Consider the following 10,295-nt stretch of genomic DNA (forward strand, 5'->3'; position numbering starts at 1 on the left):
AGCAGGACACTAGCCTTACAGGACCGAGTTTGGGCACCCCTGGTCTGGAACAATTGAAGTATGAGTGAGTGGAGAATTATAATTTTTGTGTGAACTATCACTTTAATGGTTGTACAGATAACAGACTGTGTCATTCGATTCAATTCTGTACTGTTATAAACCCTTGCTTTTTTCCCTCAATAAACAAGCTGGGTAGACTGGTGGCTTTAAGTTCATTTTTTAGGTGCCACGTCAACTTAAAACAAAAAACATTGTTTTCTAAGATATTTTGTCTTGTTCCTATTCTAAATATCAAAAAATCAACAAGTAAGAAAAAAAAAGTTTGTTTTTCCTCAAAACAAGCAAAATATTCTGTCAGTGGGGTCTGATTGACACTAATTCTGCTTGCTTCAAAGAAAAACTCACTTAATTTCGACTTTTTTTTCTTAAAACAGGACACTTTTTACTTTGAAGAATTTTTTAATATTTAGGCTAGAATCAAGACAAAAGTAAGAACATCTTGTTATGTAGCGTGCTTTGATTGAGAATTTAAAGTAAAAAAAAAAAACATTTAATTCTGTAGCGTCTCACAAGAGCAAGTGTCAACATGCCGCTAATGAAATTCCCTGATGTTCAGCATGGTTTGATCTTTAAATTAATCCAATAATCTAAGGTAGGGCTCTTCCAAATTGTGTTTTCATTATGCGGAATTCAGGTTTCTGCTAGCTTAATCAGATTACAGTTTGCCAGTCCTTCTGCACAAAGACCCCCTTTGTTTAAACTGTGCGCTCTTCAAAAAATAAGCTAGAAATGAATGACTTAAATGTTATAAAACCAAGTCTATATTTGACTCTTACCCCTCTCGACCTCTCGAACACCTCGCCATTAATGACTCTGAGCCTCTCCTGCTGAAGAGCGTATTCCGGATCCTTCATTTTACTGCTATGGTAAATAAAGATGGACAGAAGTACCACAGGCGCCTGCATGAAGAAATCCATCGATGGCTGGAAGTCAAATAGGAAGAAAGAGAGTGCGGTGACCACGACAGTGGTGATCTGGCCTGTCAACACATGGAACATATTATCCCGAAACTTCAAAATAAAAGCCACTGACAGGCCCAGAGCGGCTGTGACGAAACCCAGTGCGACAGAGAAGACATTGTGTCCATAGAGGATCCCACAATGCAGTGTTAAATTGCGGTAGTCGGCATGCAGGAGCAGCGTAAGGCTGTTGAAGACTAAACCGAAAAGGTACAGCTTGCTGTTCTGGATGAAGATGCTCTCCACCAGCTGCTCCCCTTCCTTGAGGATCTTCTCATTGTAGATGTTCGCCAGAGCGGAGATGAAGCACTGAAGGAGCAGGAGAACATAACCCAGGCCAAAGCTGTTTAGCTTGTGGATGAGCTGACTGTCCCACAACTCCCGGCTCCAGTAGCTTTCATTGTGGCTCTGATGCACTTGATGGAGATGTGTGTATTTTAAGCAGCTGTTGGAGGGGGTGGAGATGTGAGCTGGGTGGAGGCCGTGAACGGCCATGGCATGCTGGTCACCATTGCCAGTGGTCAAAGACACAATGGACAGAAACAATATGATCAAAGATGCCCACTGCACCCAAGACAAGCGCCTCCTGCAGGACAAAGAATGGTCAGGAACTGATTGTTTAAATCAATGGTCTCAAACTCAATTCTGGAGGAATGCTTAATAGTCTTGAACACCTTGATTAGTTGGATCAGCTGTGTTTGATTAGGGTTGGGGCAAAACTGTGCAGAGCTGTGGCCCTCCAGGAATTGAGTTTGAGTCCTATAGTTTATATCAGGAGTGTCAAAGTCAATTCCTCGAGGGCCAGAGCACTGCAGAATTTAGTTCCAGCTCTGCTTCAACACTCCTATCTGTAGATATTAAACAAGCCTAAAGCACTCATTTAGTTTGATCAGGTGTGTTTAATTAGGGTTAGAACTAAATTGTGCAGAGCTCCAGTCCTCCAGAAACTGGCTTTGACACCTGTGGTTTGAATGGTAGCCAACAAATATTTTAGATCAGGGGTTCTCAAACATTTATTTTAAAAGCAATTACACTATATTTCTTCTACGTTTTAAAAACGTAGAATTTAAAAAAAATATTTAAATTAATTAATTGCTATTAGATTGCAATGTAAAAGATTTATGCTTTATTTGATTACCATTGTTAGTAATACATTTCTGTTAAAATGTAAATCCATAAAAAAAGACAGAGGTATTAAAGAATTCTAAATAAATTAATAAAATAAACATTTCATTAAGCAATTATATTAAAATGTAATAAAATATTAAGACTTGTGTGTAATACAATATTAATTGTATTTAAGTTATTAGTAACGAATAACCTTAACTTTTCTGATTTTGATTGTAACGCAATAATGTGCATCTTTTGTAAAGCTGCTTTGAAACAGTAATTATTGTGAAAAGCGATATACAATTAAACTTGAATTGAATTGCACTGATTAGTGAAGCTTTTGATTACTAAAGCTTTCCTTAACTGTGACCTCACTTTTAGAGTTCACACTTAAACATAATGATATATGCATATTAATTGTAGTTTGTCAATATAAGTTACAATCAAATAAAAATGTAATAAATGTGTACTGAAAACTGTTAAATTGATATATTTTGACAGTTGAATTTCAATTCCATTAAAATGTAATGCAAAAAAGAGAAGCAATTATTATTTAGAAAATTTAAGAAAATTATCAATTGAAATCAGTTTTACAGAGTAATAAAAAAAAATTCTGTTAAACATATAATAAACTCTTGCAAGTTTTTTTTAATCCATTAGGCACACATTTTGATTGATAAATGGTACCTATTTAAAAATGCAGAAAATGAAAACTATAAAAATGCAATCCAAAAAAACTGTAACTATGTTTTAATTAGGGCTGTGCAGTATAAATTGTTGCAATTAGCTAATCACTGCGATATGAAATATATATGTATTATTTAACTACCCCCGCCCAGAGCAAATGCGTGACCATCTGTGTGCGACAGTCTTTTAGTGCGACAGTCTTTTAGTGAGCACACTTTCATTCTGCCCAATCAGAATTGTGCAACTGAACTAGGTGGAACACCTACAATAAAACAAACACAAGTGGGATTATGGCATTTGCTGCTTTAGAAGCATTAATAGATGAATTAATATGAAAGACAAACAGGACATAGGGAATATGGAAAAATTTTGGTTTTAAAGTCACAGACATCAAACAAAAACAGGTCATTTGTACGAATTGTTGCCACTGCACAAGGAAATACAACCTAAACACGCAACAATAGCAGCTATTTAAGGAGTGTCTTGCTAAAAAGTCAACTGAACATATTGTCAGTGACACTCAATCTAGTAGCAAGCAACAGCAAAGTACAATTTCAGAGTTTGTTTTATAATTATTTTTTTTGTTGTTTTGATAATACGCTACACTATCTCCCTAATTTGAGTTCATGTTTACAGAAAGGTGAGGTCATTTTATTTGTGCTTTCGGTTTGCTGTAGAGAAAAGGACTGTTTCATTTCTGAATATTTAAAAACAAATTTGAATAAACATTTAACGCAAGTAAGTCAATATCTTTTCAGCTCCTTTTTAACTAACACTCACAACATTTTAGCAGTAAGAAGCAACGAAACAGATTATTGAGTTGAAGCTCGACTACAAAATTAAATCGTAAATAGAAATCGCAATATCTGTCGAAAAGAAATTGTAATTTAGATATTTCCCCAAATCGCACAGCCCTAGTTTTAATTGTCTTATCACTTAGCATTAAAAGGGGGCAATGTCTGTAAGGTGTCCTTGGCCCCAAAAAGTTTGAGAACCCATGTTTTAAATAACAAAAAAATGTAAGCACTTACTTCAGAACCACTCGGAAGAGAAAGGCTGTTGTAAAAATAACAATATTGGAGAACAACACTGCCATGGCCTATAAAAACATGAGAACAAATATGAATATTATATAAGATTATATTCTTGTATTTTGCCACCACATGGTTTGTAAGAAAACATATTAAAATAGAAAAGTCAATTAAATCTAGTCATATTTCACTAAAGTAGTAACTGAAAAAGAGTATGTTATGTTTATATATCATGGCTAAGCCTACGTAATAATCCTTCTTACAGGTTGCAGATATGCAATCACATAGAAGATTATGAGGTTGTCAAGGAAGTACAGGAATGCAGGAACAGACCACTTCAAGTAACTGAGAAAAGAGGCGCCAGAGGAACATCCTAAATCTTTAAATGAGCGACCCTCTAAAGGAGAAAAAAAAGCAAGTTTGAATATATATGATATATATATATATATATATATATATATATATATATATATATATATATATATATATATATATATATGTACATAGCATGGCATGAGAATAGTATTCTGTTATCTGACTTACCTCGAATAATCACCCGTACTGACATCACCAAACAAAATACTAGTTTGATGGCCTCTGCCATTAAATTCACAGATGCAGGAAGATAATCATATTTGTTTTCTGTTGGCAAGAACAAAAGTAGAATTTATTTAAATATTTACATTTAAATAAATTTTTTATTTAAATTTAAATATTTAAAATGCACTTTGTCTCTTCATAGTTTAGGTAAGCAATTATACAAACAGTATATCTAGTTCCTCAAGGATGGTATGATATTTTACATTACCTTCATTGCCCGAGAACTTTAGTAATAGGATGCGACTCGTTCCTAATGTCACAAAACCCAGCCCCAAAGCCAAAGTGTAGGCTGAAGATCTCGAGCAGATCCGTGAACAGGGACGGCAGCAACCGCATGAAGAAGAGGAAGCAGACGACGAGGAAGAGGAGTATCGTGCCATTGTGAAGGACATGTGCTGAGGCTGGTCAGAGGAGGATAAACAGGATCAGTGAGAAAACATCAGCCAATCATATATTCACAACAGCAAATCAGCAAATGTAAAAGTACAAATGTGTTCATGAAATAATTAGTCACTTTTGAAATGATTAATCACTCACACTCAAGAACCACCTTGGTTAAGAATTCATTGGTTTAAATACACATTTAACATTGGTATGCACGAAATTCAACAGCCTCTGAAGAGAATAACTTGAAATCACTAATACAACTGTAAAGTGTCCATGGGAACCTCAGTTACAATGTAGGTCTTTTGCATGTTTTTATGTTTATTATTGTAAATGTAAGGTCAAACATTTTATAACCAGATAATCTTAAATCCTAAATATCACATTTTAAAACTTTTGTTTACAATATGACTCACAAACACAGCCACCAACACACGCAGAGCTGAAATCATGGAATCAGTGACGACTATTGTAGTTTACAGATTACAGACAATTCAGAACGGAATGAACATTATCTTCACATAAGACACAATGTTCACTGACACTATTTTACAACTATAATTAAACATCAGTCTACAAATTGAATGACTGCACATTATTATTATTATTATTATTATTATTATTATTATTACTATGACTACTTTATAAATGATACAAAAGTTGAAAATGTGAAAGAAACACTGGCGTTAAAGAATATGTAAACAAAAGATGCATTGGAAAACAAAACAGTTCAGTGTTGTGTCTCGCCACATTCTGTACAGCTCGGAGACTGTTCGAACGCATTCCAAAATAAATGTATTAACCAGCTCCACAATGAGACTTTTAAAATGTGTCTCCTATAATGCGAATGTGGTGATAAAATACATATAAATACAAATTCGCTGATTTATTTACCTGCCCATATGTTCTCACTCGAGCAAAGAACCTGCCCACGGCTTCCGCATCCTTACGCATGCGTACAAAAGCTACGTCATCGTTTGTTGACGTTGCAGGGCAACATGCTTTACTTGAATTTAATGCTGTGCAAAAAGCAATTTAGGCCTAATTCAACGTATAAAGTCTCATTTAATTTTTTATGAAAATGTTATTTAAGAGCCAGAGCTGATCTTAAATGGAATTAGTCTATTTGACAAAAAATGTTTTAATAAATATATTTGACAAATTTTCCTAAATAAAAAGTAGCCTATAATGTTCCTAAGGGCAAACTTTACTGGGCATCCTTTATTGACCTAATAGACTGGAAAAAAACCTGGCTATAATCTCATAAGTACTGCATTCCCAATAAAACAAAAGAGGTTTAATTTAAAATTTTAGATAAAATATATCCAGTAAATAGTACTTTGCAAAGTATGGAGGTTGATAGTTCATGCTCATTTTGTAAAACTGAAGAAGAAACCCTGATTCACATAATTTTTTTTTTCAGTGTGAAAACACAAAAAGGTTTTGAAATAGCTTATATCTCAATATAGGTAATTACATTGCTTTTTCCAGCCCATTTCAACTAAGATATTATTTGTTACTATAAAGGTAAAACTAATGTATCAGAGAACTACATTTTGAACTTTTTTATTTTGTATGGAAATAATTTATTCACAAACAAAAATTCTTGAATTTGCAGCCTTCTTTTCACTTTTTTTTTTTTTTTTTTTGAAATTGATGTTTTTATTAAATCTCTTCGACTGATTATGATTAAAAACAAGAAAAGTGATAGATTCTTGGATTATTATGATAATTATTTTGGAAATATCACAGATACATAGGTCCTTATTTCCTCTTGCTGTATTTGTTTTATTTATGTATCCGTTTAATTTTTTTTAAACTTTTTTCTCTCTTTTGTTTTACAGTTTTATGTGTGTTTATAATATTATTTAACCTGGTCTGTTAAGTTATTATCATTGTTACTATCATTGTCCTTTTTGTGTAAGATTGGATTTGTGTAAGATCATGTTTGTTTATGAAGTCAATAAAATAAAATAAAGATAGAAAATGCTTTACTTATTAATATTAGACAATACCCCTTTTCACACATACAGACTTTTCCGGAAAATTACCCATAATATTCCGAAAAGATATCATGTCTGAACATGCCCTTTTGAAAAATAGCTTTAAAGTCGTTCTAGTAATTTATACATTTGCTGATTGGGGCTAATATTAATTAATTTTGTTAACATACTTTTAATAGCATAGGTGTGGCAGGATAATGAATATTTATTACAATAACACCCTTGGTAAATATTTGAATGGAATTTTAGGTAACACTTTTAATCAGTGACTGTAAAATCTGCAAAATATTATTTGTTTGTTAAGGAATTAATTGACTAAAACATACAGAACTCTTTTAAAGTTTTAACGAATTTTATGAGTAGATTTTAAGATTGAAATTACAGTATTTTTTAGTAAGCTGTATGACCTCTTAACTGAGTGCTTTTTTAAATAATACAACTTACTTGTAATAACACATTAGACGTCTAGTCACCTGCAGTTTAATTCTGTGTAAAGTCAAAGTACTACAAAAGCAAATCCATAAATGAATTTGTTCTAAATTTTATTTGTAACCTTGAAAGAGTGTGACTCTGCACTCTTTTTAAAGACCGAAAGCTGTCATTCATCTTAGTTCATTGCACATCTCACAAAGAAGTTCATTATAATAAGTAAATTCTCTCTGCATTGCACAATCATTCCTATTAAATGTCCACACTTTGCTTATTATAAAGATTGAGAAGAAAATCTTGAACAAAAACTCTGGCATTTTTAGTGGTGATGAGTAGATTCTCTAATGGTATCTGGATGCCTCGGTTTCTGACAAGCAACTTCTCATTTTGTCCAAGAAATCAACTTACAAGACTTTGTTAGGTTCATTTCTCAACACTGCAAAAAAATGTTGCAAATGTGTTGCACAAACACATATATGCAATGAGCATTTGCCAAGTCTGTTTTGCCAATATCCTATTGCAAATTAAAGGTCCACTCTTTCTTTCGTTTGAGGTGTTTCTAGCACCTCAAGCACCCTGTGGCCTGACTCATCTTTAGCCTTGGCTTGACTACATTAAACATTTACTGTGTTGCTAATGTTACATAATGTTTCTGTTCACCATCTCAGACAACCGCCTTCTAAGAACAAACATCCTTAGGAGGAAACAGACTGAACATCATAGATAATGGTAATACGTAGTTAACGGAAGTGTCAAGTACATGTCTGTAACAGTAGGAAACAGGAGAGATTTCAAACTGGTTTTTGAAGCTCTCTTTGGTGTAGTGAAGTTTTAAGGAGAAAATGCTCATTAATCTTGACTCTTTAATCAGCACATCATTTAACTTAAAGCATAATAAAAGACAGACATGTCAACATGATTTCCACCGGAGAGGTATTTGATGTTAAATGTCATGTTGAAAAAATAAAAAATAAACTCTCTGCATCTGTCTGGAAATTGAATGAGGATGGTGTTAAACAAAATCTTAAGTACATATTTGCCCACCAGGCACTTCTTTGCAAACTTTGTCTTCCTTGAGTCATGTGCAGCATGGTTTCCAATAACAAATACTGTTTAGTTTAGTGCGCTTATTATATGACATGATGCTCATAGAGTACTGTTAGAGGTAAGTAAACATGGTGCAACTTGCTACTGTAAACAAACAATGAGTTAGGAAACTATTCAAGGGAAGTCAAAGAGATTATGAGTAAATCCTTTTAATGAAATTGCTGTCTGGGGTAGAAATGTGTGCATTTCTTAAACACTGAAGCTCACTCTAGATTTTATGATTATTACATTTATTGTAATAATAATGCTGGTAAACATGTTAAAACCTCTTTAGTTTTTTGCTGATAGTTGCATCATAGCAGTCAAGCACTATTTGTGTCTATGTATTCTGTCTTCTATGTTAAACTGACCATGATTTTCCTAAAACAACAAAAATATTCATTCATTTTCCTTCGGCTTAGTCCAGTTTTCGTTACACTTTATTTTGATGGTCTGTTAAGTTGCATCTACATGCCAACTAATTCTCATTAGATTATAAGTAGACTGTTAGGGTTGGGGTTAGTGTTAGTTGACAAAGTTTCTTACAGTCTGATAAATGTCTGCTGAAGTATGCGTGTCAAGAGATATTAAGCAGACAGTTTACTAATACTCAAATGGACCATCAAAATAAAGTGTTACCCACTAACCACAGTTTACCCACAATGCGTAATAAAGCTGTGGTTATATTAATGGTAATCAATGTGCCACCAACCCATGGTTACTACACTTTCACTTTAATAACACCATTGTTAAATCATCATAAGGGGTGCCTGCATTAAGGTCTCAATAAAAATTGAGGTCTTGTCACTCGTTCATTCACTCATTTTCTTTTTGCCTTAGCTCCTTTACTCATCAGGGGTCGCCACAGTGGAATGAGCCGCCAATTTATCCAGCATATGTTTTACGCAGCAGATGCAACCCATTACAGGGAAACATCCATACACACTCATTCACACACTACAGACAAATTAGCTTACCTAATTCACATGTCTTTGGACTGTGGGGGAAACCAGAGAACCATGCGAACATAGAAATGCCAACTGACCCAGTCGAGCCTTGAACCAGTGAACTTCTTGCTGTGAGGCGATCGTGCCAACCACTGTGACACCAATAGGTCTTAAAAAACTTCCAAATTGACCTGACAACTTTGAGATAAAAAATGTCCTTGGGCAATGCAAAATTATTTTTGTGTTATCTACTATATTCCTTTTATTCATTCATTTTCTTGTCGGCTTAGTCCCTTTATTAATCTGGGGTCGTCACTGCGGTATGAACCGCCAACTTATCCAGCACATTTTTACGCAGCGGATGCCCTTCCAGCTACAACCCATCTCTGGGAAACATCCACACACTCATTCATACACACACTCATACACCTGTACCATATGTCTTGTGGGGAAAACTGGAGCACCCAGAGGAAACCAACGCGAATGCAGGGAGAACATGCAAACTCCACACAGAAATGCCAACTGGGCCAAGCCGAGGTTCGAACCAGCGACCGTCTTGCTGTGAGGCGACAGCACTACCTACTGCGCCACTGCGTCGCCCTATCTACTATATTACCTTACATAAATAATTTTATAATATCACCATCAATAACATTAATTAATTGCACTGTAAAATTATATGAACAATTAGTCCTGACAGCATATGTTTTTAGTTAATCATGTTCTAACTTAATTTTATAAGTTATGCAAGCAGTTTTGAGTCAGTTTAACATAATATAAGTCCAATGGACTCCTAAGCTTAATTTGATTCAGCTTAAAAATTTAAGTCAACCAGGATTTTTTACAGTGTGGTTATACTGAAGTACACAACTCCACATACACAACTAGACTTCATTGAACATGTACACATAGACATCACCTACATATACTATATAACTGCAGGTTAACTATGCTTATATATAATAACTTTTAACTGTTAAAAGCTATTAGTAACAAGTT

General features: G+C 34.1%; 1 protein-coding gene across 2 annotated transcripts in view; it reads right to left on the minus strand.

The window, feature by feature from the left end:
* Window positions 1–5,819, minus strand: part of slc35a5 (solute carrier family 35 member A5) — a 9,819-nt gene extending 4,000 nt beyond the window's left edge. Inside the window, exons 1-6 of one of the 2 annotated variants that reach the window (NM_200654.2) lie at window positions 5,726–5,782; window positions 4,656–4,848; window positions 4,391–4,489; window positions 4,111–4,244; window positions 3,848–3,915; window positions 837–1,605 (exon numbers count right to left, since the gene is read on the minus strand). In NM_200654.2, the coding sequence (NP_956948.2) occupies window positions 837–1,605; window positions 3,848–3,915; window positions 4,111–4,244; window positions 4,391–4,489; window positions 4,656–4,827 (1,242 nt within the window). In that variant the 5' untranslated portion in view covers window positions 4,828–4,848; window positions 5,726–5,782. Of the gene's footprint in view, window positions 1–836; window positions 1,606–3,847; window positions 3,916–4,110; window positions 4,245–4,390; window positions 4,490–4,655; window positions 4,849–5,725 lie in introns of both variants that reach the window. The other variant, XM_005167823.6, reaches the window with a different exon arrangement.
* Window positions 5,820–10,295: the final 4,476 nt, after the last annotated feature.

Source organism: Danio rerio, chromosome 9 (genome assembly GCF_049306965.1).
Source record: "Danio rerio strain Tuebingen ecotype United States chromosome 9, GRCz12tu, whole genome shotgun sequence".
Lineage (NCBI taxonomy): Eukaryota > Metazoa > Chordata > Actinopteri > Cypriniformes > Danionidae > Danio > Danio rerio.